Source organism: Poecile atricapillus, chromosome 3, assembly GCF_030490865.1.
Source record: "Poecile atricapillus isolate bPoeAtr1 chromosome 3, bPoeAtr1.hap1, whole genome shotgun sequence".
NCBI lineage: Eukaryota > Metazoa > Chordata > Aves > Passeriformes > Paridae > Poecile > Poecile atricapillus.
This window is the reverse complement of record NC_081251.1, coordinates 15,463,409-15,491,355: the sequence shown is the minus strand read 5'-3', so window position 1 is coordinate 15,491,355 and position 27,947 is coordinate 15,463,409. Positions and strand designations below refer to the sequence as shown.

Sequence of the window (27,947 nt, the reverse complement as noted above, 5' to 3'; positions counted from 1 at the left end):
TCTCCTGACACCCCTCAGCCCTTTTCTATTCAAGTGAGTTTAAAGGAAGTGAAGGTGAACCCCCAAAGATGAAGCTCTGAGTTCCCAAGGCAGAGCCTTACATGGAACTCCGTGTTTCTTCCCAGGGCATGACTTGGGGCTCTAATATTGAAAACATTTAGTTAGGCTTTTAAGATCTGACCTATTTTTGTATGGGAAAGCTGAGTTCTGCATCGGTCTTCGGCTTCTTGATGGAAATTTGTTGAACAAGGGCTTGCAAGAGCACGGAGCTTCAATGGTCCTCTATTTGGTTTGTATTTTACATCACTGGAGCTATTATTACAATTAAATTATTATATATTAGACAATATTTAGATGACACCTCAACTAGATGAATTTATCTGAGTTCTCAGAACTTGTTAGCTGCTTGTCCTTGGACTAGCCTACCATACCACTGGAAACCTTTGCATAGTTCACAATGCTGTAGAAGGAATATTTGGCTTTTTTCCCCCTTGGCTAGTGTCAGTAGCAGCTAGGGTGGTTGTGGGGTTTTTGGCACATCCCACAGGTTCTTATTCCCGCAGGGCAGTGCTTCCCTGCCCCATCCATCCATGTGCCTGTGCATGCAGCTCATGGATGGCTGGTGTGCCTTCTGGCTTAAGCAGGATTTATTGTGTCATTCCTCCAGCGTGGCTACCCTGCAGGCTGCAGACACATGTGCCAATACCAGCTGGTGACCAGTGTTAACAGCACTGAATTTGTGTGTCCCTGCTGCAGAACTGGTCACCTCGGGTGGCATCCTGAGCCTAGAGCTGACCTGCAGGTCAGTCACCACCGCTGCAGTTTGGGAAGCATGCAGCAGGCAGAGGAAAGGTGCATGGCTGAGCCTGGCAGCAGCTTTGATGAGTGGGAACACAGTGGAAAAGTGTTGGGATGTCTTAGGGATTTGATATCTGGAACAGAGGCAGCCCTGGGCTCAGGGATTATAGCAGTGAGGGATGATGGAACACGCTGTGCAGGTGGCTGCTGCCACCAGGCTGAAAAAGACTGTAAATTGGAGTGAAATTTGAAGAGGATGAAGTGACATGGGGAAAAGTGGATGGTTCCTCTGGTTCCTCAGCACCAGGAAAATCGAGTCCCTTGATTCCTCAGTGTCCAGCAGGAGAGGAGAGCTCGATGGAGCCCCAGCCAGGCAGTGCTGCCTGCCAACCTGTTGAATCTGCTCTTCCAGCTTCTGGGCTCACTGGTTTGGGTTGAGCAGGGCACTGTCCTGCTGCCACTGCCCAGGAGTTTGGCTTGAACCAACTTGCCTGCTCCAGCCATTGGAACGTGGCCAGACAGAGCCCAATCCCTGGCCTGGAGAGACACAGCTGGAGCAGCTGCTGTCTGCAGGGACCACTCTGGGAGCAGTGCTCAGCCCTGCTCAGGGTGTGACTGGTGTCTGTGATAAAGGCACAGCAGTGCAGGGATTGGCACTGGCTCTGCCAGGCAGTGGTGCCAGTGGCATAGGGGTTGTTGCCAGTGCTTGGTTTGATGATGCTTCTAATCTTGTCATGATAAGGCTTTTTTCTTGATTTTTTTTTCTTAAATAATTATGTGAACTAGTAATAATAAAGGAAAAGTGATCACACAGTGGTCAGCTTTGCAGGTCATGTCCCCACAGCTCCTTCTCACTTGAAATGCTTTGAGCCTGTCAGCCAATGCTGACCAAGGGCTTTTGGGGAGCAGCAGTGCTGGGTCTCCCATCTTGTGGATATCCTGAGGAGCCCTAAACCAGCCCTTGCTCTCCCACTTGCCTCTGCCTTGCGTGCTAATAAATGAGCCCAGGCTGCAGGCAGAGAGGCTGGTCGAGACTTGCTGTCTACAAAGCCTCAGGTCAGGGTAATGCCTGAGACAAAAGGAGACATAAAATCAGCAATGGCAAGCTAGAAAAAAAATCCGTTGCTGCCTGAATCACCCTCTGCTGTGCTACATGGCCAAAGGAGCTGGCACCTCATGGCAGTCCTGCCCAGAGCTTTGCCTGCGAGTGACCCCTGGCCCAGCCTTGGGGGCCAGCTGAGCTCTGCTTGTGGTGATGCTGCAATGCCTGGGGCTGCCTGGCCTCAATGGGGTGAGGGTTTTGATGAGAGAAGGACCCAAATCCTCCTCATCTCTGTAGAGGCACGGCTTTTCCCTGTTCCTCTGTACATACTGCAAGGCGAGGGACCACAATGCTGCACCATTAATGGCCAGCAGCACCCCCGACCCCATTCTTTTGTTTTTTCAAAGGAAAATTTTGAGCCCTCCTCCAGGACTGAAAAGAAAATTTGAAAGATGCCTCAAGAGAAATAAAAATTAAGATTATGATTGTGACCCAAAATCACTCTCCTTCACACCTTTTTTTTTAAATTTTTCTTTAGGTCCATCTTTCAGTTCCTGAGTGTTGGGGGTTAATGATGATCTTCAACATCATCACATTGTGCAATATTTAATTTCTTGGAGGAATTTCCCACCATCACCCTGCTTTGAAAACACTCCCTCTCTGATCCTCAAGGTTTTTTTCATGCTGCATTACATCTACCCATTACCCTGCCGTTATTTTTCTCTAAAGGTACATCTTGAGGCTTTTATGAACCATATTTGAGCTCCCTGACAACAGCACTCAGGCAGATGTAATCCAGTGTGACAGAGCGTGTGAATGCCATAAAGTGCAGGTTTAGCAGGTGGAAATCTGGCCAGCAGGGACCTGGCTGCACCAGCAGCACTGGGATTTCATGCCCTAATGAAGGGAGAAGGAGGACTTGACCTGAGCTGGGGCAAAAAATTAGCTGCCAGCCAGGCAAAACTGTGTTTGGCACTGAATGGAAGCCTGGAATACCAGGTTAAGGTCATTCAGGCAGGGTATTCACAGCTCAGCTTTCTTTGGTCAATTGCTCAGGAAAAAAGAGGGGTGGTGCTTGTGGAGTGTGAGAAGCTGTGGCCAGGGCTCAGTTTGACTGTAAGGCTGGAAGTTACTGGCTGTGTGGGGAAGGTTTTGATGTAAAAGCAATGCTTCTCCCCAGTCCAGGGCCTTTCCCATCCAGCAGAACTGTGAACTGTGAATGTGCAGCCTCAGATGGCCTTTCACAAGTCAGTCACTGCACGGCTGGGGTTGAAAGGGATGGCTGGAGGCACTTGGTCCTACTCCTTTGCTCCAGCAGGGCCACGCCCATCTGCTGCCCAGCACCCTGTCCAGAGGGCTTTTGAATATCCCTAGGGACAGAGACTCCACAGCCTTTCTGGGCGACCCAGTACTGGGTTACCCTCACAGAGAAGTATTTCCTGATGTTCTGAAACTCCTCCTACGTTTGGGTTTGTGCCTTTTGTCTTGTGAAGGTATGTGCTGGGTCTCCTGGAAGAAATAATACCAAGAGATCAGAGATGAGACTGCTTCAGGTGAGCTGCAGCCATGGGGAAGAGAAGTGCAGCAGCCCAGAGTGGGGTGTGCAGCTGGGGGCATCCCTGGACAGCATCCACCCCTTGGAAAGGCACTGCAAGACGTGGTGCTCTGCTGGCACTGTGGAAGGATGTCCAAGGGGAAAGAAACTGAGTGTAAACAGTGCTGCCTGTACTCAGGAAGGGAAGATAGCACAGCTGCACACCAGAAGAGCTTCAGCACAGAACTGGAACCTGAATTTATTTCACATTAGTCATCTTGTTGCACCTCTAAACATCCTGAAGCATTGCAGTAGTGAAGGGGAAGTGCACACCCAAGGCTGATGTAAGGATTTACCCATGCTGGGAAAAAAATAGGGACTCCTTGTCCTTTTTATGTAAACAGTGTAAAACTAAGTAGGAAAATGCTTTTGAAGGAAGGTATTAAGGACTGTGCAAGAGGAGTTGCAGTGAGTAAGTTCAGGTAAGCACTAGTTATGAGAAAAAGCATCAAGCTGGCTGGATACTTAATCCAAACAACAGGTAGGGTCTGTTCTGCAGCTGAGCGAGTGAATGGAGCCAACTGAGTCATGTATGACTAGCAATGCTGCCAAGGAAGTATCACAACAACAGGAATTCAGCTCACACAAGTATCACAACAACAGTTTTCCAGCTCTTCAGTTGGGGCAGGGAGGGGATGTAGCCATTGCTGGGTTGAGATACCTCCCTTTAGTTCCTAGAACAGGGATTTAAACTATTAAGCAACTCAACTGCCACTGACTTTTCCCCCTTAAAAACAACTTGGAAGGTGGCTTTTAAATGTATTTAACTATTAATGGAAAATGTATTTTTCAGCAGTAAAATTGTATACTTGACTGTGTTCTTCGCTATATAGTTAATTCAGAATTTTATATAGGAGGTTGCTCAGGGTATGAAATCATTGATGGCATAGTTTGAATGCAAGCACTGTGGAGGAAATGACCCTTACAAGCAATCTCCTCAGCTCATGCCCTCCTTTGCTTTGGCTGTCATTTGCCAGGGATGTGTCCTTGTCCCTGGATTTGGTATCTGGCCTGCCAGCTGGAGCTCTTCTCTGGCCCCCAGCATTCAGCATTGTGATGTCTAATGAGACAAATGTGGCATTGGAGAGGGAAACAGAAACCCTGTCACCCATGAGGGAGCATGGGCCAACTCAGCTGGAGACAAGGTGTCTGTAAGAGCACAGCTGTTCTGTGTTTGGGGAGGTAAAGGAAGGTGTCAGACAAGCAGGATACAGACCCTGCAACCAGGAGCAGAGATGGGAGTGGGCACAGCACAACCCAAGGAAACTGGAAGAAGGTGATGGTATAGCCAGAGTGGTTGGTGAGGGGTTTATAAATAAACCTGCTGATGGGTTAGCAATCATATCTCTGTTTGCATGTGTGTGGTAGGACAGCTGGCTGCTACAGGGAGCAATGTATATACAGCAAAATTCACAGTGCACTCGCTCTGACATAATTTCATACATGTATGCTGTCATGGGAAGCAGCAAGCAAAGCTAAGCATGCTGAGCAGGGGTACCTCAGCTTCTGTCTCTTACTCATCTATTGCAGACACTGAGCATCTGTGAGCAGCAAGGGGGGACAGACCACACTCCCACTGCACTGGGGGCCCCATAGCCAGGTTCTTTACCCCTGTGGCCAGAACACATCCAGGGGCAAGCAGCGCTAAGCCCTGGTGTCCATGAGGACATCCATGTGCAGGGGAGCAGCAGCAGAGGCGTGCTTGGTGCCAAGGACGGTAGTTTAAAAGTGGCTTTCTCACCTGTCTCATTCTCTTCCACACAGGCTTTGTGTTTACTTCTGTTCAAGGTTGCCCTGGCTGGTCTCCTGCCCCTGCTCAGTCTCCTCATTTGTTCTGACTTGCAGTGATGGTCAATAACTGCAACCCCTGAGGGTGACATTTTTACAGGGATGTTCCTTATTCTTAATATTTTACCAGGAGAAGGCCAAGAACAGAGAGGGAGAGGCAGGGCTGGGGAAGGAAAGCGTAGGAGATACAGCTCCAGGGAGGAGGAGATGGAAAACCTGCAGAGTGGATGATGTGGAGCAGGGATATGTGATTAATTCCCCAGGAAGTGCAGGGTCAGGAGTCACCCTGGAAGTGGGCAGGGGGAGGGCAGCAGGGATACAGATAAGGCGCTAGACCAGAAGTAACATGGACTCTTGTTTTGGGGTCTGCTTAGAAACATGACATCCAGCAGCAGCAGCCTTTCATCAGACAACCAGCTCTGGGATGTCTCAGCAATTCCCAGGCACATAAAGGGCCCATTCCCAGAAAGGGGTGGTGGGGGAAGCTTTTGAAGGTGTTCAGTAGTGTCTCACATTATCAAACGAGTGGGGGGACAGAGATACATTTGAGCCATGCAGAGAGCCCCTCTGATACCAGCTGGGTAATCCAGAGCCAGGGTGAAGAATGGGGAAAAGCAGGATCTTAAACAAGCCCCATCTGATGTCAAAAAATGTGACACATGTGACACATGTGACAAGACAGCAGGACACCTGTGATCAGCCACAATCCCCACCAGCAGCCAGAGCCCTCCCTGGGGCCTGGCACCATTCTGTACTTGGTGCTGCACAACACTTGGGTGCCCATGGACAATGTCCCAGGACAGATGCCAGTGTTGGTACTGGAGGAGCCATTGCCAATGCCAGGCCACTGTTACCCCTGTGGTACCAATCACCCCCACTAGGAACCATGTCCACAGGTCCAGAAGTTGGTCCCTGGTCACAGAGGATGTCTTCCAGCACCTGAGTGCTGCATGGAAACACTGCAGGTTTGTTAACATGTGGAATTCAACTCAGGATGAAATATATGTTTGCACATAGGCTTGATAGCTGCCCCAGCAAGTCCTGAGATGATCAAACGAGGGGAACATCCATCAGCATTGCTAATGCTTTAATATACTCTGTGTCAGAAAATATGGGTAGGCTTAGCTAACAGTAATGCTGAGGTCAAAGGAACAGTGAAAACAATTAACACATCTTCTTAAGCAGAACAATAAATAAATAGCATGTAATTTTAATTTTTGCTGGTTTTTGAATCCATCTCCTGGTGCCCCTAAAATAGGATCAGGGCACAAATAGCAGCAGTACAAAAACCAGATGGTGCACTCAAGCAAGCAGATGGTGCACTAGTATGTCACATTTATCACTGTCACTTTTTTATTTCTATGACAGTGGACCTGTGGGCAGACCACACCTGTAATCAATATTTATGGACTGGATTCTTTTAGTTCAGTAAACACTATGTTTCACCTACTCATATCTGTTTGAGTGGTGATTTCTCCCTGTAGTACTGCCAGGGCTCACAAAGTCTTTGATGCAGCTAATATATATATATATATATATATATATATATATATATATATATATATATATATTTATTATTTTTTTTGTGTAGAAACATATTTTTGGGAGTGAAGAAAAAAAAAATTGGCAGTGTGTGTTTATTCTATCAGCACACTGGGTCCAAAATAGAGTGAGAAACAGATTTTGTGGCTCTTCTCTTAAAGCCTTTTCTTTTGTTGTAACCTGGCCACGTTTCCTTACACTTTGCCGGCTGCTTCCCCACTCCTTGGATGCTTACCCATGACCAAAAGCTTAATCAGCTTCTGAAAGCGAACACGAAAAATGCAGGCGAGGAAGAATTTGACTTTTGACTCAGAGCAGCTGGGGACAGCACGTGAGGCCCGTGGCTGTGAGCTCCCTTTGGCCGAAGGCTGCTGTCGCAGGCTGTCCCTGCTGGCAGACACGTAGGCAGCGAGCCGAGCTCCGATACCCGCAGCCAGAAATGAGATGTCCCCTTGGGCAGCTGGCCCACACGCAGTGTGACAGTGTGGGGGGACGGCACGTCTGCCCTGCCCTTCGCTCTGACTCGCTGTCCGGCGCTGCCCTTGTCCCTGTCCCCGCTGTGGGGACAGCGCCCGCGGCTGAACGGCGCCTCCCCAGCAAATTCCCCAAATCGTCCCTCTCACACACCCGGCCTCAGCTGGGCCACAGTCTTTGTAGAAGCCCGTGGATTCATCATCACTTTTACACTCAGAAATTGTTCTACCAAGAAATATTCCTTGTTGGTCTGCCTGCTTTCTTTTATTATCTTCCCACTTCTATTCTTCATGGTTATATCCCTTAAATCCCTTTCCCCACAGTATTTTTCAGAGATACCCTGTATATAACTCTAAATACCTTTTGTATCTCTGCTGTTTCCCTGGGTGAATCCCTCTGGTCCTGCTCCTGCCCTTGGCCAGGGGCTGCTGCTGCCAGTTCCATCAGCTGCTGACACCACCTGGCTGAGCCCCTTCGTTTCCTCCCTGATGGGCATTTCTGCTCCTGCTGTCTGCCCAGCAAGTGTGGTTTGGGACAGTCTGGGGTTGTGGCAGCTCTGACTGCTCTGTCCTTCACAACAGAGGGAGAGGGGGCAGAGATGCATCCTTACACAAGTCTCACCACATGCATCTTATGACAGTCTTTCACTTCTTCCCATGAATCTTCTCACGGCCCCTGCATGGCAGCTCTGATTCTAATTATCTATATTTATTTAGTGCTCTCATTTGCTACGCTCTGTGTGTTTGCTACAGTAGCCTGCTGCTGTATGCAGCCAGACCAGATGCTGCTGCCAAAATGCAGTAACTGTAGAGCTGCACCCCAGACAACTGCTTTGGTCTATTTTTAACTATTGTTAAATATTAGGAAAACTGTCTGAGCCCGTAATATTCTCCCTTCAGTCTCTTTTGAATGGTTTATGGCATAATTAGCTACAAAAAGGGAATGGGGGAGAGCTGCCTGCACGACCTTTTGTTGTTTTCAGTTTCCATTATTATTTTCCCTGCTACTCACACAGGATGTTTGATTCTTTCTTGTCATCCCAGCCAAAAGGATAAGATAACCAGAGCAGAGCCTTCTCAACCCTCCACTGCAGCCACTTTCATCTGCTCCTTCCTACCTCGGAACAAAGGCATTGTCTATCTCCAACAAAGCAAGCTTTTCTCTGAAGTGTTTGCCAGCGGTCTGAGTTAAACAGGCCTTTATAAAACCACATGGTCCTCGGAGAGCCGGATCCAGAGAATCCCGGAGCAGCAGCACCACTGGGGCCGGGAGGGGCTGGTGCAGGATGGCTCTGCCGGGAGGGAGAGCACATTGCCACAGCCAGGCAGGGCAGGGACATCCTGCAGTCACTGACATGGGTAGGCTCCTCTGAGCTCTTTGGAATGGAGTACAGAGGATACCTGGGCTTTGTTCCAGGTTACTACCTCCAAGGAGGGAAACTGCAGCCAGCGTGGATCATCCCAAGGATCTCGCTGGTGCATTGCTCAGGAAGTTGTGCTGCTGGGTGAAACCTGTGGGGAAATCAGTGGGTGTAGGCACAAGTATAAAGAAGCAGGATAATGTTAACTGCTTTATTATTCGCCTTGGGAAGGTAAAGAAAGCAGAGAGAAGCAGGAGTCGGGAGAGAAGGAGAAGCTCTAAGGCTGCCAGGGCTGGGGACTCAGGCATTGTGGGGTTCAATATTCAATGTAAGGATGAAGGTGCTCCTTCCTCATCTAACACTGCCTCAGCTGCCAGCAGCAGAAAAAGGCAAACCAGGTGACTTGGGCAAGAGTTTCAAGGATTTATTTAAAAAACTTCAGTTGTAATTTTTAGCTCAGCAAGGGGAACATAATCAAGCACATTTTCCCCTTAGCACAAGTCAGAGTACAGACCTGTAACATCACTTCTTTTAACTGGTCTTGCATCCATGAGCTGTAGCAAGGACCCCTGGGGAACTTGGAATACGTAGGCAGAGTCTGTGGTGTGTGACATGGGAAACACCCTGTTGGGAGTCAGGAGAAATGATTCTACTCTATTTCCCTGTGACTGCTTCTTCCCCAGCGAGGCTGCTGTGCTGCCTTCAGATGCTATTATTACTCAATTAAAAGTCTCTGCTGTCAATGACTAAGGCTGTGCGAGTAAGTGCTTTGAGCAGAACCTGCATGTGTTACTACAAGCAGCAAGGAGACAAACACAAGTCACTTCCCAACTACAGCAGAACTGTAAAGCATGCAAAATAGAACAGTAATTTCCTAGTTTTACAATTCCCTAGAGGTTTTGTTTTTAAGGATCCATGCAATTGAGAGGCACAAACCCTGTGTCCCCACTGTGCTACTTCAACTGTGCTTTTTAGTCACTGATGGCATTTTCACAGATTTTTTTTTCATTCTCTGTCACACAACTGGTTTCCTTTTGCGAACAGAACTCTTTAATGTTAGAACTCAATTTGTAGTTTGAATTATCAGCATTTTCCTTACCATCATACAGGAGAAGCCAGGGCTCCAGCACAGCAGGTCCCATGCATATATGGAGAGAAAGCTGCTGGTAACCTACGCACCGCACAGGGCGCTGGCCAGGGAGATCCTTTTTATTTGCTTTTTGATGGGCTGGGAAGTGGTAGTGCTGGGAAAGCACATGAAATGTGCAGTAATGGAGAGCAGGGATGAGCACAGTGTGGTGAAGCTTTAGAAACTACACAGACAACAGGGAAGGACGGGGATTCAGAAGAGCTGTAATGGAAAAAATAAATCCCAGTGGCAAAACAAAGCTGACAGCAGAAGAAGCCCAGAGATTCAAGACGATTCTCTGTGGGGACACTTAAGGATGTAATATCTTGAGAAACCAGGGAAGGAACAAACAGAGATAATTCAGCAGGACAAAATGCTTTTTGCTGTCCATATTCTGTGTCAGGGAAGCACAAGGGAGGGGGCAGGGTGGGTTGGGATAGTGCTGGCAAGGCCAGCAGCTATCAGAGGCCTGCAGGACCCACGTCCGTCCTGTCCCAGGGGACACGGGTCTGACCCCTCCCTGGGGACCCAGGTCTTTCCTGTCCCATCCCAAGCTTTGGGATGTGGAGCTGCCCTAGCTGTGGTCGGTGCTGCCACTTCCAGCACTTGGTGCTGCTCAGTATAATCACAAATCCTGCTGGGTGTCATAGGCCCAATGCACTTCAGCTGCCAATGGGTAACGAAAACAAGGGCTAGGACAGGAAAAACCGAAGAATATGTATTTTTTAATAGAATATATGCTGTGACTCGGAGGTTTTCAAGAGGCACATGCTGGGCTGGCCCAGGGGAGGCCTTCCAACACCACTGGATCCAACGATCTGCAACACTGACCCTTCATGGATTTTGGGAGGGGGTTTAGGGCTATCTCTAATCCCAAATTCTCCATGCGGCAAAGCAGTGCCGTGGCCGGGCGGGGGCCCATCCGCTTCCCATGGCATGTGGCAGGCAGCACCTCGGCGGGAAAGCTGGCGGCGGGAGCGGTGCCGCTCCCCGCGCACGCGGCCGCTTGGCGGGAGCGCTCGTGCCGCGCCGCACGCACCGCGGGGGAGGGGAAAAGCGGCGGCCCCGCCCCCCCGCGCGCGGGCATTCCCGGCCGCCGCCCGCTCCCGACCTTTCCCCCAGTTTCCAGCGCGCGCTCCCCCGCCCCTGCCGGCCCCGCCCCCTCCCCGCCTTCCCGCCGGCCTTGCCCACGCGCCGCCCTTCCCGCCGGCACGCCGCGATCACGCCGCCCGCCGCCGTTCATTGGCTGGGCGCGGGCCGCGGCGGGCGCTGATTGGCCGGGGCCGCCCCCCCGCGCTGTTCGGCGCAGGCAGCGCTGGGAGCGCTCCCCCAGCGCGCGGCCGCGCCGCTCCCGGCGGGCGGGGCGGGAGGAGGCGGCGCTGCCGGGTGCCGCTCCCGGGTGCCGCTCCCGCCGCTGTGTGCGTGCAGCTCCCACCGCTGCCGCTCCCCGGGCGCACCGCCGCCAACGCCGCCCGCCCGAGCCGCGCCATGCACGGCTCGCCCTGCTCGGACATGGGAGATGCGCCCGCGGTAAGCACCGGGTGGGCGGCGGGAGGGAAGAGGGGGTGGTGTGGGAATCCAGCGGCCGTACAGCGCGGACACGTGTTCGGTGGCGGGCAGAGTGCGGGCACCGTCACGGTCTCGGCAGGGACCGCTACTCACCCGGCGGGGAGCGGCTTGGTTGGGCAGCGGGGACGGGGTGGCTGTGCCAGGGCAGAGCCCTCAGAAGCGGGCGTTGCTCCCGTCACCTGCAGGGAAAGGGGGGCGGCCCTCCCTCCCTCCCTCAGCGACCGTGCGGGGGCGGCGGCAGCGGCAGGGTGGGAGCTGCCCTTCTCCTCCTTTCGCGCCATCCTCTTTTCGGTGGCACCGCCCGGCCCGGGGCAGCCGCCGTGGGGCGGGAAGCGGCTGGGGCGAACGCGGGCGGGGGAAGGCGCTGCCCTGCGCTGGGACCCGCGCTGCCCCCGCGGCACTGCCCGCCCGCTCCCCCTGCAGCCCGCGCTGCCCGCGCCTTCCTGCCCGGGGGCGATCCACACTGCCCGCATCTCCCTGCCCACCCGCCATGCTTCCCGCCCCTGCCCCATCCTTCCCGCCAGCCAGCCGCCCTGCCCGGCTCCACCCTGCCTGTCCTCATCCCGCCCGCAGCCCGCGCTCCCCGCAAGTCCCTGGCCGTCCCCATCCTGCCTGCATCCCGCGCACGTAGTTCCCGGCGGGGTGATGTGAGGACAGGCGCACGGCGCGTTGGCCATTTCCCTGGCAGCAGCCGGGGAGCCCAGGCTGCCGCGCTCGTCTGCAGAAAGAGCTTTTCTTGTGAGGGTTTATTTTTAGATTTGGGAGGTTGGTTTTTTTTTTTTGAGGAAACTAGGCATGTTTCATGTTTCTTTAGGGAAAGCTGCTCTTCTGAAGCATAGGGTTGGAAAAAATAAACCTGCTGGCTTGGCTGCTTGCAGACACACTTAGAAGAACCCTGGCAGACTCCGTCTGCTGTGCAAAGCCTTGCCTGGCGTGGCCCCGGTGTGACAGGCAGTTCAGATCCAGGCTTGCAGGCACGAATTGTGTTTTCCTCTCATTGTTTTTCAGTGGAAATTCTTAGAAGTCTGTCTCCAAGGTGTTAATCGTTTTTACTCCTTCCAGCCCCTGAATTGTGACATGATTGAATCATTCACCTCGTGTTTTAGGTGAAAATCCTCTGTGAGTGCAGTACCAGCATTTTTGATTTATTACGTTTAGCATGTTTGCCTGCACATCCCTAGAGTGTAAACACAGCTTTACATCTTTGTGACACTGTTGAATGAGGATCATCCCACATTACTTAACTCGGTAACAAAACCCATTGACTTAGTGTACATGCTGTCACCCAATGAGTAGAATTCCTTCTAGGGCTTGAGGCCATGCTAATGGTGTGGTGTTGCCTTTTATATTAAAACCTTTTTCCTGCAGTATATAAACACTCTATGTAACAGCAATAGGCTCAAGAGGCTTGGTCCACACTTCTAAATCCCAGTCTTCAAGTTAGTTGGTGTGCTTAAAGCCTGGAAGAGTCTGGATGCCTAGTTGAGACTGAGCTGGCATGTGAGTAATAACCCATCAGCCTAGATAGCTTTTGGAGCCACTGCCAAGCACTGTGAGAGCTTTGTGAAGTTTGGATATCCTTTTGCAGAGAAGTCAAACACACATGCACCCACAAATATTCTGTGATGCTCGCAATTAGAAAAAAATCAGTATGATTTATTTGTCCTCATGTTACTCAGAGTGCATTTTACATACCTAGCACCTATGTAGTATCAGAGCTTTCTAAAGTACAATGCAAACAGTTCCTACTGCACTTTGAAGACTATTTTCCTTCCATCTTTTCTCCATCCTGGCTTCCCTATTAAAAATAAGATTAAAATACTTTTATGTGTGCAGTACTCCAAGTCAGTGATCATACCTTAAAGCATCTTGCTGGGAGCTGAAATTTATCTTCTAAATGTTTCCAGAATGAGATTAGTGCTGAATAGTCTTTTGGATTCAGGAAACAACCTCATCTAAACAAGGTTGGAAGTCAGGATTTTCCTTTTTTGCTTGTATGCAAGCATGGGATGTGTTTGTTCGGAGCAGTGTGATCCAGGAAAGTAAGCTTGGAAATGTGAGCCACACACAGATCTATTCTTCACCTGGAAAATCACATGTCTTCCTTATTTATTTATTTTTTTTAAGAGAAGGGAATGTGGAGATGAGCTGCTGGGAGGAGAGTGAGAGTTGAGCCAATTGGTTAAAGTCTTGCCATGAGCATGGTTGTGTTTCAGATGACCTTCATTGTGAGCAGACAGTGTGTGGGTGGTGTCAGCTTTGTATTCTGACTTGTCCTAATAGCCAGTAATCTGATTACACTCAGGTTGACATTGTGGACATCTATGAGTCTATCCGTGAACGGCAACGTCATGACAGCGAAAGGTCTACCTGCAGCACCTTGGAGCAGAACGACATTGAAGCTGTTGAAGCCCTTGTTTGTATGAGCTCCTGGGGTCAAAGATTGCAGAAAGGTGACATATTAAAGATAAGGCCCCTCACGCCCTTCTCGGATTCTGGGGATTTCACAATGCACGCCGAGGCTACATCTGAATTACCAAAGGACTATCTATCGACACTGGTAAGAAAAGCATGAACACAAAATAAATATGCCCTACACCTGGATGTCACAACCCTGCAATGCTTTAACTTGGCTGGAAAAGACAGGCTTGCTCAGGTGTCCCTTTGTCACAGCTTGTGTTGTGTGTGTGTGCGTGCACAGAGTAGTGAGGTGAGCATGTTGAGTTTGTTTTATTTTGCTTTCTCTGGTTTAGCAAATACAGAGGCTTTTGTTAAATTTAGGTGTGAAAGCCCTTGCTGACAAGTTATTGGATATGACAGGGATGTCAAGATGACTGTTGTAGGTTTCTTGGAGCACTTTGAGTAAGAATGGCAGAGTGAGCTTTGGTGATCTGGCATCAAGTTATCTGCAAGCACTGTATAAAAAAAGGCCCCTGACAATATTATACTTCACTGGTCTAAGAGAAAATACACGTTACCATTATGAAATAGGCAGTTTAATTAGTTTCTGTACTATGTGTTTGTACATGTAGTCTGTTACTTCTCCAGACATTGGTCTGCTTCAGCTGACTAATGTTGGTTGAATCCAAATTTTTTTTCTTTTGTTTCAATTTATGTTGCAACAAAAGTAGGTATTAAAAAAGGGCTTGGTGCCATTAAGGTTTTAGATGGTTAAGGCCCATTTCAATCAGTACGCTTCTTGTATGCAGTTGCCAGGAAAAAGGGGAATAATAGAGGAAAGAGGCTGAGATAAGGGCAGCCTGACAAGCAGCTGCCATAGTATCTCCTGGTGCTCAGTGTTGACACTTCTGAGCAGCACAGGAGATACTTTTCACTGATATAGGAGGAAGGAGAGGTGATGCAGGGAATCAGCATAGAGAAAAATGGATAAATAAGAAGGGACAGAACAGTTTTATTTGTCTTTATCTAAAAAGGAGCCATGAGATGATGAAGTAACCATTGAGAAAAAGTCTAGGGCTTGCTGGGAGCTTGAAATGGAAAGGTAGGGTATTGCTATCTATTGTTGGTCTGTTTATTCCACTTATAGCCTCTTATAGCTGTGCCCATACTGAGGAGAAAGGAATTAAAGACTTTTTTTGTGATGCAGTGAGTATACTTGCAGTGTTTATGCAGGTTTACAGCTGCCTCATTGCCTTCCTTTTATTAATATGCTTTTGAGCATAATCAGAATGGCTGTGAGATAAGGCAATGTAGTGTCATGGTGCTGGCTAGGATAAAGTTAATTTTCTTCCTAGTAGTTGTGATTTAGAATGAGAATAATGCTGGTGACGTACTGATGTTCTAGTTGTTGCTGAGCAGTGCTTACCCCAGGCCAAGGACTTTTGAGATTCCCATGCTCTGCCAGTGAGGAGGTGCACAGGAAGCTGGGAAGTAGCATGGCCAGGGCAGTTGATCTGAGCTGGCCAGAGGGATATTCCATACCATAGAGTGTCATGCCCAGCATAAAAACTGGAATGACCAGTGATGTTGGGAAGGACCTGGGCATTGGTCAATGGGTGGTGAGCAATTGTAGCGTGCACCACTTATTTCTCTTGGGTTTTATTGCTCTCTCTCTTTTTGGTCTCTCCCTGTAATAACAATTACAATTGTTGTTACTATATTTTACTTTATTTCAATTATTAACTTGTTCTTATGTCAGCACGTGGGTTTTATCTTTCTGATTCTCCTCCATGACAGATCTGACCAGACCACGTTGAAACAAATTTGTTACCAGGACTCATCTTATTAGTTTTTTTAGCTGTTGATCACAGTATTGAATTATTTGCTATCAGAGTTGTGTTATGTAACAATTTACTTGCTGTAGTGTTGTGGTATCATCTCTGGGGTCTGGGCTAAGCTTATCATTTTATTGTACTTCCTATCACTGGATATGATAGCACAGAACTCCTGGCCTTGAAACTGATCTGGTTTTCATACTCTCAGCCCCTCTGCCATCACCTTTGTACTTGGGGAATCATCTATTAGAAACTGCTAATAGTGACTGCATTTGCCTTTTTGCCTCGGAGAGCCAGCCTGTGTGGAAGATACCCATAATCTTCTCCTTTTTCTCCAGGCATGGGAATTTTGGAAATTTTTAGTATCCTGAAACCAGCACAGTCTGTGAATGACCAGGAACTGTGAATGTGGTTAAGGTCTTGTTTAAGGTTAAGCAACTGTTTGTGGCTTCCCAGACTCTGGCATCATGATTACGTGTGACTACTCAGACCCCAGAAAGGGATGATGCAGCTGAGCCAGAGGACGAGCTTGTACTATTATCAGCTGTCCTCATACACAAGAAGAAATGTACATAAAAGCTCATTTAGTAAAGGAGGATGAAGCAGGACCATCACAAAAACTGGATGCAGGAAGAGGCAAGACGAGAGGTAACCACTCAGTCCCTATCCCTTAGGGATCTGTGGGACATGTGAAGAGGTTTCAGCTGCTGTGCAGATGTACACATTCTCACCTTGCTGCTCCAGTGGGGCCAGTAGCCTGGATAAGGAGATAGGGAAGCCAAGCAGTTGGGATGACTTCCTAGGGAAGAGAGCATTGATGAGGTGATTGGAAAAATGACACAAGTCTTCAGCCTCTGGAGGCAGCTCGCTCAAGTGTGAAGGAAAGGTGTATCTTCACGAAAGAAATTATGTCACCTGGGCAGGTGGGCTACTATGGGGAGAGATACCTGGTACCTGAGGTAATTAGCTGTACCAGAGGGGGTTTATTAGGACATGAGCAAGGCACAGGCACCCACAGATCCAGACAAAGTCAGTGTGCCCAGCCCACGTGGCAAAAATTTGAACCATTTCCACAAAATTCAACAGAAAAACTAGGTTGGAAGAGACTTCCAAGATCATCATGTCCAACCCCTGCCCTAACACCACAACTAGACTTTGGCACCGAGTGCCACATCCAGTCTGTTTTTAAACACATCCAGGGATGGTGACTCCACCACCTCCCCAGACAGACCATTCCAGTCCATTTGCCATGGACTGATCCAGTTCCAGAACACTTGATATATATATATATTATATAATATATATATATATATTATATATATATATATATTGATGATACCATTGTGGCCAATACAGCAGCAGAAGATTTTAAGAAGGGGAAGAAAACAGTACAAATATCTCTGAAAGCTGCCAGAAAACAAAGTAAGGTCCAGGAACCTGCATAGGAGATCCAGTTTTTAAGAGTAAAATAGCAAGGTGGATATCATCAGATCCCAATGGATTTGATTAGCAAAATAACAGCTATGTTTCTACCAACTAGTAAGAAAAACATAAGCTTTCTTAGGCATTGTGGGATTTGGGAGAATGCACATTCCAAATTACAGTCTGATTGTCAGCCTTCTCTGTCAAGTGACCCAGAAGAAGAATGATTTCAAATGGGGCCCTGAACAACAACAAGCCTTTGAACAAATTAAACAGGAGATAATTCATGCAGAAAATTAACTCTGCCCCAGCCCTTGGGCCAGTCCAGGCAGGACAAGATACAAAAAATGTGCTCTGTACACTGCAGCCAAGGAAAATGGCCCTACCTGGAACCTGTGGCAGAAAGCACCAGGGGAGAATTGGGTCAACCTCTAGGGCTTTGGAGTCGAGGGTACAGAGGGTCTGAAGCCCACTGTATTCCAGGTGTAAAAGAGGTATTGGCAGCTTACAGAAAGGTTCCAACTGCTTTGGGAGTGACTGGTCTGAAGCACAGGTCCCCCTGGCATCCTGATTTCTGGGGCTGGGCTGGATGTGCAGAGGATGTGTCTCCTACACATCATGTAGCTGATGCTTTGTGGAATCAGTGGTCTTGCTGGTCACACTAGGTGCTCAGATAGGAAACCTCAGTCATCACGATTGCTTTCAAGACTCCTGGGATTAACAAGAGAGCAGATTTCTGGATGCCACCTGACGAGAAGATGACATGCTGAAAAGACTGTTATATAAGTTACCAAAAAATTAGAAACAATATGCCATGTTTGATGATTCCTGCTGTATTGTAGGAAAGAATTGAAGATGGAAAGTAGCTCTGTGGCATATCCTACAAAAAATGACAAAAACTGCTGAAGGAGAAGGTAAATTGAGTTGTGGAGGTGAAAATTTGCTTTAGACACTGCTGAACTAGAAAAACAGCCAATGCTTTATCTCTGTACTGATTCATGGGTGGTGGCAAATGCCCTGTGGTGGTGGTTGCAGTGATGGAAGCAGAGCAGAGGTAAACCCATCTGGGCTGCTGCCATGTGGCAAGATACTGCTGCCTGGGAGGAGACCCTGGTTGTGAAGGTATGTCACATGGACGCTCATGTACCCAAGAGTTGGGCCACCAAGGAACATCAAAACAACCAACAGCTGGATGAGGCACCTAAGATTGAAGTGGCTCAGGTGGATCTGGATTGGCAAGATCCACAAGAGTGAATTATTTATTGCTTGGTGAGCCCATGACGTCTGAGGCTATCAAGGAAGAAATGCAACATGTAGATGGGGTGATGATCGCAGGGTGCACTTGACCATGGACACTATTGTAGGGCTATCCATAGTTGTGAAACACACACTTCAGTTGTTTGAGCTGAGCAGTTAAAGCCTCTTTGGTTTGGAGGACGATGGCTGAAATATAAATATGGGGACACCTGGCAGATGGACTACCACAAACCCACCAAGGCAAGCACTGTGTGCTTATGATGGTGGAAGCAATCACTGGATAACTGGAAACCTGTTCCATGCCCCATGCCATCGCCTGGAACACTGTCCTGGGCCTTGGAAAGCAAGTCTTACGGCAACATGGCACCCCAGAAAGAACTGAGCCAGACAAGGGGACTCATCTCCAAAACAACCTCACAGACACCTGGGCTGAAGAGCATGGCACTGTGTGGGTTTATCACCTGCCCTATCATGTGCCAGTCTCCAGGAAAACTGAATGATGGAGCAGACTGTTACTGAGAGCAGTGGGTGGTGGGACCTTTGTACAATGGGATACACATTTAGCAAAGGCCACCTGGGCAGTCAGCACTAGAGGATCTGCCAGCTGGGCCAGCTGTGCTCAAGCAAAACTTGTACATAGTGTAGAAGCGAGTAAAGTCCCTGTAGTGCACACAGAAAAGCTTCTGGGGAAAACAATCTGAGTTATTCCTGCATCAGGCAAAGACAAACCCAACCACAGGATTGCTTTTGATCAAGGACCTGGGTGCACTTGGTGGGTAATGTGGGAGGATAGGGAGGTCCAGAGTTTGTTTCCAGGGGATCTGGTTCTGTGTGAGAATAGCCAGTGATTTGGGTTGTACGATGTTAATTGCCATTAACACTCATGTCACCACTGCTGAGCTGGCTACATGCAACACCAAGGGTATTACAGTAGGAATCACCCAGATTAATGAAGAACAAACTGATGAAACTGGACAAACACAGCAGTGATGGAATGTGAAATGACTTCAGTAGGCAGCAATCCAACATAAGAGACACCACCTCTCCTGCCCTGAAGAGCTGCTATGAATTGGAGCCCAAAGCGATGCATGAATGAACTTAACAGATGTTTTAGAGGGATGGCAGTAGTCTAAGGGAATGATACCTCTATCAAAAGAGAGGAAAAGTAATGATGGTTAATTGGGATATATTGAAAAAATGTGGGCATGATGTAAATGGCATAGAATATGGGGTTGATATTGTCCTGTTTTCAGCTGGCATAGAGTTAATTTTCATCCTAGTAGCTGATACAGTACTGTGTTTGGGATTTAAAATGAGAATAACGTTGATAACACACTGATGTTTTAGAGTAAGCACTGCTCAGCAACCAAGGACTTCTCAGCATCTCCTGCTTTGCCAGTGAGGAGGAGAAGCTGTGACAGAGCATGGCTAGAACACTACTGACCAAAGTGGCCAAAGGGATATTCCAGACCATAGAGCATCCTGTTCAGTGTATAAACTGGGGGGAGTTGACCAGAAGGGGCTGATCACTGCTTGGGGTCAGGCCAGGTGGGTGGTGAGCAGTTGTACTGTGCATCATTTGTTTCTCTTGGGCCTTATTTCTTGCTCTTTTTATCTGCCTTTTTATTGCAATTAATATTTTTATTATTGTATTTTCCTGTATTTGTTAATTATTAACTTGTTCTTATCTCAATCCATTGATTTTAGCTTTTTCTGATTCTCCTTCCCGTCTATCTGGGGATGGAGGATGAGTGATCTTCATGGGATTTGGTTGCCATCTGGGATTAAACCACAGCAGTATGCTTTATTCAGTTTGTCCTGAGAGGCACATTCTGAGGTGCTGGGTGAGGGGAAAACTATGCTATGGAATTACACTGATCCATACTGGTGTGGGGTTTTTTTTGCAGTGCATGACTCCTCCGCACAGCCCTGACTTGGTTGAGATGTCGGCAGCTACGCTCCTGTCCTCGCAAGTCACTTACTCCAAACCAAGGACTGTCATGGCAAACACAGCTGCCTGCTCAGTCACATCAGTGACCAGTGCCTCCCCCATAACCAAGCCATCTGTTCCCAGTGTGGGGCAGCAGTGCAGTCAGAAGCCAGTGATCTCTGAATCCTCTGCACCTCAGCCTTGCAGGGCCATGGCAACAAGCGTCATACGTCACACAGGTGATAGTTCTGCTTACCATCACATTCCTGCTGTGCAAGAGAAAACAAAGGTAACTTCAGGCTACAGCACTTCCAGAGACTGGTGTGGAGCGGATGACCGAAAACATTCCAGACTGCCACAGGACACGTGTGCTGCGGATGATTCAATCAACAAAACCTCTCCAGTGCATCAGCCTTGTGCACATGACTCCAGTGATATTGCGACCAATAAAGGGCAACTACCAGTCCGGCCTGTTTCGCCGCAAACCCACTTACCAAAGAATTGTGACAATGACTTGCAAAAAAGAGCTACCCCAGTGACACTTGCCTCTGTCTCAAGCCCCCAAGTTCTCTGTCAAATGATCCCTTTAAATGGACAAAGCAGCATGATCAATGCCTATGTCAAGCCTTCAGCTCCAGCACTCCCAACTCCCATGAAACCTATTTTACCGCAGACAGCCCCACTCTCCCAGCCTGTGCTCATGGGACCTTCTGTGCCTCAGGGGACTGTCATGTTGGTTCTTCCTCAGCCCGCTGTCACACAGACACCGCAGTGCCCACAGACCGTGGTGACTGTTGGCAGCACCAAGTTACTGCCCCTTGCCCCTGCTCCCGTGTTCATCGCTTCTGGTCAGACCTGTGCCCCCCAGATGGACTTCTCCAGGCGGAGGAATTACGTCTGTGACTTCCCGGGGTGCAAGAAAACCTATTTCAAAAGTTCCCACCTCAAAGCCCACCTTCGCACCCACACCGGTGCGTACGAGAGGGCTCTGGCGCTGGCTGGTGTTGGGGTGCTGAAATGCACGTTTTTCATGGGAGGTGGGTGGGAAAGGGAAGAAGCAGGTGATGGGGAAGCTTCTGCTCATCTCGGGGCTGGAAGGATGTTCGTGCTCCATGGACAAGGAAAACAACACATACTTTGTTCTGAGACCTCAGCTGACCCTGTAGTGTTAGCTGAATTTCACAGGCTTTAGTTGGAGTGAAGCTTTGCCGTCCGTGTGCCTGTGTTTAGGTCTAAGTGGAATCCTGCCATCTGGACTAGATTGAAATGAATTGTGCAAGTCCCTTGTTTTGGAGCACAGGGAGGTCTGGTGTAAGCAAAACAAAGTACAGGTAGTTTGTCTTAATCCTTACATGAGTAAAAGAAGAGAGACACTCAGAAACTGCTTTTTTGTTTTTGTTCTCCCAGAGTCTTGTTTAGGCTAAATGGGAATGCATTGAGATTTTGGGCTGCTGTGTTAGGAAGCAGAGCTCCTACAGGAATGTAACGGTTTATTCAGTTACAGGAGGGAATTTTAGAGATCAATGAAAATTAATTGCAATTAACATGAACGGATTTGCTCCATAAATTGGGTCAGTGTGGAAACAGTCTACATATGTTTTACTTATCCTTTTTCTAGTTCTGGGATCTTGTTAAATTAGAAATAACTTTGAGTTCTCAGGGATTATTTTTGATGTTGAAGGATAGGCATTGTGAAAGATTGGTATTGGAATTGGATTCTGTCTATTTTTGGTTTTCCTTGACTTTTTTCCCCTACCTGCTGTTAACCCACAGTCACTGGTTTATTGGATGTCAGCTTGTGTGACAGGATTTGCATTAGTTTGGCAGCTTGTCTTTACTGTTCCTTTGGGGAAGGAGCTTAACCTCTACATGAAGCTGATAATTCTTGTAAACCATAGTTCAGAGGTAGAATGATGGTTCTGCTTCTGGCTTGAGAGGCTGCTGAATTAAACCCAGTGCTCCAGGATAAACAGACTATCAGCAAGGGGCTTGCTTTGTGCTGATCCATAGGGAGCCTGTGTGTGTGTGTGCGCCCCTGTATTGTGATTAAGACATCAATGGCAGGTGAAACACACTGACCCCCCACTAGCGAGTTCCCATTACAGGATCAGGAGGAAGAGTAGTTCAGCTTGCTTTCTTTTTTTGCCTTTTCCCTTTATACCAACTATCTGGATGACAGCGCATCCAGCAGACACAGACTTTACTCTCTGTACTTGTAAGAACACTCTTGTGGGGCTTCCTTTCTGCAGGTCCCTTCTCTTCTGCTCCAAAGTGTCCCCATAACTTTGGGCCATGTGGTAGATGTTTATCTGGAGCTCTGTGGGAGTTGCTCAGTAGCTGCAGTTGTGGTTGTTCAGGACAGGTGGGATGTTCAGCATGGCCCACGATGAGCAGCAGCTGATGTGGGCAGCCTTGCTGACTGCTGCCATTCCTGGTCTGTGGGGGGCTGGCAGGGCAGGCTTTGCCTTGGCAGTGCTCACTGGTGTGTGTTTGTGTGGGGGTCTGGATCACTGGAGCAGCAGGACCCCGAGGCTCCATTCCAGGCTTCCTGTTTGCCCACAGTATTTTTGGATGACATGATGCAGCCAGAGAGATGCACGTACACGGGGATGGTGGCAGGGGCTTGCTTCTAGTTCAGTCAGTGGATGAGGCAGCTTTATGAAGGCTCTATTTCTTTAAACTGGGATTTTGGACAACTGAAAAACCAGACTTGATTAAAGAACACTTAAAGAGAGATACAAGGAAGTAGGTAGAAATTATACCTATTATTTTTCTCTGGAACAGAACTTTAGCTCAATCCTATGTTGACCACACAGATGAGCAGTTCTGCAGAACTGGTTTCTGCAAGGCAGATTTTAAGTTAGTTCTTTTTTGATAAGACTGCAGCACAGCTTCTCACAAGTGACATATGCTTCCTTTATGTCCTGCAGGAGAAAAACCTTTCAGCTGCAACTGGGACGGCTGTGACAAGAAGTTTGCCCGCTCGGATGAACTGTCACGGCACCGCAGGACGCACACGGGGGAGAAGAAGTTCTCTTGTCCGGTGTGTGAGCGCCGCTTCATGCGCAGCGATCACCTGACGAAGCACACCCGCCGCCACATGACCACCAAGAAGACTCCCAGCTGGCAGACAGAGGTTGGCAAACTCAGCAGAATTGCCACAGCAGAGAAACCCAAGAGCAGCAGCGCTCTGAGTATGCTCGTCCCTGTGCCATCACCTGTCTGCCAGGGCTAGAGTGAAGAAGCACCTTCCCTGCAAACTTTCTGAAGATCAGGAAGAGCTCCGATGGCAACAGCAGAATGGGCAATGGCTTTTGTTTTCCCCGTGTTTGTGCGTACTTTAGTTTCCTGCAGCTTAGGTCCTCTGTTTGATAGTGCTATGTGAGAAATCTATCGTATTTCCTCGTCCCTTCCCTGTTTGTTTTTTTTCAGTACTTGGGCAATTGCAATCACCAGCACTTCAGGAAAGTATAACTCCTTGGAAATTATTTTGGCAATAGGTTAAAAAAAGTTACTTGTAATGCTTGCTGTTAATATTTTGATGGACAGTAAAACAGGGTGGTTTTTAATTTTTATAGTACTATTTTCTATACCAAATATATTTTGTATTTCTTCATTTTGGTCTTGTTATGCAGGCAAATTACTTGCATTAGGGCTGTGCTGGATGAGACCCAGAGTTTTGGAAACTCTTTTCAGTAAACCTAAACTATTGCATTCAGAGTGTTTTGTAAACACTATTTGATAACTCATATTGGTTGGTGTTTTCACACTTGCAAATACTGATCCTGCAATGGGCTAGTGCTCTTACACCCTCCTTATGCAGGTACATTGGTGATCAAAGTGACTCAGTCATTTTTAAAACAAAACAAACCAAATGACTTTATTTGAGAATACAAGTGCTGAAATCCTCAACATTTTATGAATTCATACCCTTTGCAAGTAGAAGCCAATGTGGCTGTTGGTAGAAGCATTCCCAGGTCCACACTCCACTGGAGCAAAGTTTGGAGGAGCCAGACCGCTCTGATGGAGGTAGAAGCACAAACACTGTTTAGAAATTTTGACACTAAAAATTTTGCTTTATTTTTGGTCCTCCTAAACCGACATATCAAAATAAACTGAAAATGCAAAAATGGCAAGATAGCCCATGAAAAATTAGTGGGTCTCTCTTTATATTTTTTTTGAGTAGAGGAGAAATAAAAAATTAAAGGGTTTTTTTTGTATTGTGGATGCTTGTGCACCTTATAGGAGATTGTTCAAGGCTTTCTTTTACCTGTATCAATGCACCAGAGGAAGTACTAACTGTGTCTTGAGTTAAGATAGCCACCATGTCAACTTGATGATGCTCTTCATGTGGCCTTATACTTCTCCACAGTACTTTGTATAAAATCACCCTTTTCTATTAAACAATACACTCTCCCTGTTGAATGGGTTTTCTTTTACACAAGGTGTAATGATAGTTAAGAAATGGAGCCAGTGGCTGCAGGAGTGCTGTGTTGTAATGGCATGGTGTCAGTAACAAAATGCCCAAAGTAGCACAATGGGACTGCTCCACTCCCCTGGCACGGGAGGAGTGTGTATGTACTGTAGCAGAGCTGACAGTAGAGCAAAGCACCAGGTGTTTTGCTGGGAGACAGCTCCCCCACTGAATTAAATATTTCTGGGGTGCTTATTCCTTCTGGGCTCTTCTCCCTTCAGCCACTCCTGCACTGAAGCTTAGCTGAGCACTGAGGATTCTTTTTCCTATATGCGTCAGCTGTGGATAACTAGGAATGCAGTCTCTCTTTACTGCTTTGTTCTGAAATGCTGGTCTTGCTTCCCAGTGTGAGCAAAGCATGGATCTCATCTATGTAAGTGCTGACTTGCTGACCTCAACTGGCAGTCTCCTGAAATCAGCAGAGACCTGCTTCAGTTACAGCAGATTGTCATTATTTTTTACACTAAAGTCTATAGCTATAATTAACAGTAGTAAGTTTTCAAACTGCACTAAATTGGAGTATTGTGGTAAGTGTACTGAAGTTTTTGTGCCTGACCTTATAAAGGCCCACACCCTGTTCACTGACACGTGCTGTAATCCCACTGCCCCAGTGTCCTGTGCCGGTGAGCATGTGTGTGAACCTTGCTTTGGACTCTCTAAAGGGCTTGCTTGGAACCTTTTCCTGGTGAAGTGCATCCTTGTGGTGTTGCTGTTCTCTGTTGCTACCCAGTTTTCCAAGTTTCTGTGGTGAACAAAGAGATGTTGCTGCTCTTACTCTTTTTTTTGTTTTGTTTTTTTTTTCTTCAGAAATCCCTTAGAACTAGAAGTCTGGCTTTTGGATGCTATTTTTGCATGCTTTGAACCAGGGGAAGCATGTCCTGTCTCAGTTTAGTAGCCGGTTTAGCACTTCATTTATTTACAGACTGACCATTTATGGTGCTCACCTGAGAAAACAGTTTGGAAACTCGTGTCATAATTATATAAATTGTCATGTTTGTTGCATTATGGGGGGGACAACAGTGGACTGGAGAATACAGACTTCTAAAAAGTGTGTCATGTATGTGTGTCATGATGTGGAAAAGCAACTGCTTCCTCCTTGTCTGGGTGTACCTGGCCTACAATTCCTGGCAGCCTGTTCTGGGATGTGTGGCTCATTCTCCTGTGGATGTGCGTGAATAGCTGTGCCGCGGTGTGGCTGTGTCTGCTCTGTCTGTTCCTTCCTGCTGTGTAAGGGTTATTTATGGATTAAGCATGACTGGCATAGCTGCTGTCTTTGCACTTTACTGCCTGAACTCTACTGTTCAGTCTTTTTATTTTGAGCCTATATTTTAAGGAAATGGAACTGCATTTTTGTACATGTTTTTAACTTTTATTAAATAAAATGTATGTAACGTGACTGGTTTTTAGTTATAAAAAAATCATGGATTTTCAGGCATCCATTCCAGAACTATGTAAATCCTTCAGGATTAGGTTGTGTGTCTAGGCCAGTGGAAGACTTTGGGGTTTGCTAATCCACTTAATTTGTAAAGGCAGGATTTTTTGGACCCTGTTGTAAATTGATCAGTGCTCACTTGTTTATGATTTTACACCGCTTGTCTCATGTTTTTGGGAAAAGGTGCACACCCCCACCAGGCCTTGGGGCTTCTCTCTGCTCTCTGGGAGCAAGAGCTCCCAGCTCCACACCACTTCAGCCCGCCCTCCAGCAGCTGTGAGCAGAAGGGATGTGGTGGGTGCTGCCAGTGTCACAAGCTGTTCATGGAGTGAATGCTGGAAAAAAGGCAGAGACGAGAATTTAACTCAAAAGGTGGCTGTGCTAGCTCCAGTTCTTCCTGCTCTGGTGGGGAAGTGGCTCTGGCAGGCTGGTTGTTACCTTCCACTCTCACCTGGGAAGGAGGTGTTCAGTGATGGTGACAGCAGCAACTACCTACATTTTTATGTAGGTAAGGCTTCATTGTGTGCTGTTTCCCTCTGACCTGTTCCTGAACTGCAGGAATGTTTATTTCCAGCAGAAAGGGAGAAGGTGTAATGATTCCAGCTTTTAGTCACAGCCTTGCACTGCAAGGTGGCTCAGTGTCTGCAGGCAGAGCCCTCAGGGAGTGACTCAAGGCTTTGTCCACAGAAGAGCACATTGTTTTTGCAAGTGTGAGGAAGGTGAAAAGACATCTCATGGATGGTTCTGCTTCCCCCTCAGGAGGACAGCTGGAAGGGAAAGCTTAGGTGCAGGTTTAATGCTCTGGCAGAACAGCACAAACTTTGGCCCCTGGGCTCTGCAGGTTGCCACAATGCATTTGTCTCCCAGGGGAAGATGTCCTACCTGTCCTTACTACTATTTTCCAAGAAGGACTTTCCTGAACATCCAATTATACTCCTAAGAATACTTGTTTGGGGTTTTTTTTGCTGATTTTTATTTTGTTTCCCCGGCTTTGTTTATGTGAAACATGGCAATGGATTTCACAGTCTGTGCTCACCTTTGTGCTTTTCCTTAGACCCAAGATGTGGCTGAGATGTTCTGTGCTGCCAGGACATGCACTCAGTCCACATCCTGATGCGGCTGGAATCTGGAACCGCTTCATCCAGTGAGAGGAAACAGCCTGCATACAGCTTTCCCAGCCTTCCCAGCTACCCCTTCACTGACACAAGCATTGTTGGGGGCAAGCTTTTCTGTCTGGAAGCCATTCTAAATCCATCAAAAGGAATAATTTATAAAGGACAATGGATTTGTGGTCAAGCATGTCTGTTGGCTTAATGCTTCATCTTGCAGTCAGAGTGGCACTGCTCGTTACACACACCACGCCGTGTGGTTGTACAGCCAAACCGTGGGCTGAGCACCAGCTCGAGTTGTCCTGCAAACCAAAGGGCACTGATCCTCTTCAAGTGTGGGCATTGGAAGAGTGAATCCATTCTGATGCTGCCCAGGTGGCCCACGGTGAGGGGTGGTTGCACGCTTGGTGTGCTCCTCCAGCTGAGGCCACAGCTCTGGCTAACTTTCCCTTTCCAGCTGTGAAAGCTGAACTCAACATCCTTCATCTGTCATCTCATGAGCTGAGTCCTGCCCCAGGGTTGCCTCTGGCTTGAGTTCATCTGCAGGGATAAATCTGACCGGTTTTGAAGTTTAATCTGTGAGCCCATCTGCCTGTTTACCTTCCATTCACGTCTGGCAAGGCAGCCTGAGGCAGGCAGGCTCTGGCTGTGAGAAGGCAAATTGCTTCCACGTCTGCAGCAAGAGTAAATCATGACTCAAAACCCAGCAACCTGCAGGCTGAGGAAATGGTGAGAAAGTCCAGGGAGAAGGAAGCTGCAAAGCCTCGGTCACATCTCACAGTCCAGGCTGTC

At 47.9% G+C, this 27,947-nt stretch overlaps 1 protein-coding gene across 1 annotated transcript; it reads left to right on the top strand.

Moving 5' to 3' along the window:
• Positions 1–11,069: 11,069 nt before the first annotated feature.
• Positions 11,070–26,010, top strand: KLF11 (KLF transcription factor 11). Its single transcript, XM_058835062.1, has 4 exons — positions 11,070–11,257; positions 13,602–13,856; positions 20,118–21,111; positions 23,071–26,010. The coding sequence occupies exons 1-4, from the start codon at positions 11,216–11,218 to the stop codon at positions 23,373–23,375; spliced, it is 1,596 nt and encodes a 531-aa protein (XP_058691045.1). The 5' UTR covers positions 11,070–11,215; the 3' UTR covers positions 23,376–26,010.
• The last annotated feature ends 1,937 nt before the right edge of the window (positions 26,011–27,947 follow it).

Coding starts and splice junctions, on each gene's coding strand:
- KLF11 (XM_058835062.1), top strand. CDS start 11,216: ATGCACGGCTCGCCCTGCTCGGACATGGGAGATGCGCCCGCG. Junction 13,857..20,117: donor AGGACTATCTATCGACACTG/GTAAGAAAAGCA, acceptor TTTTTTTTGCAG/TGCATGACTCCTCCGCACAG. Junction 21,112..23,070: donor CCACCTTCGCACCCACACCG/GTGCGTACGAGA, acceptor TATGTCCTGCAG/GAGAAAAACCTTTCAGCTGC.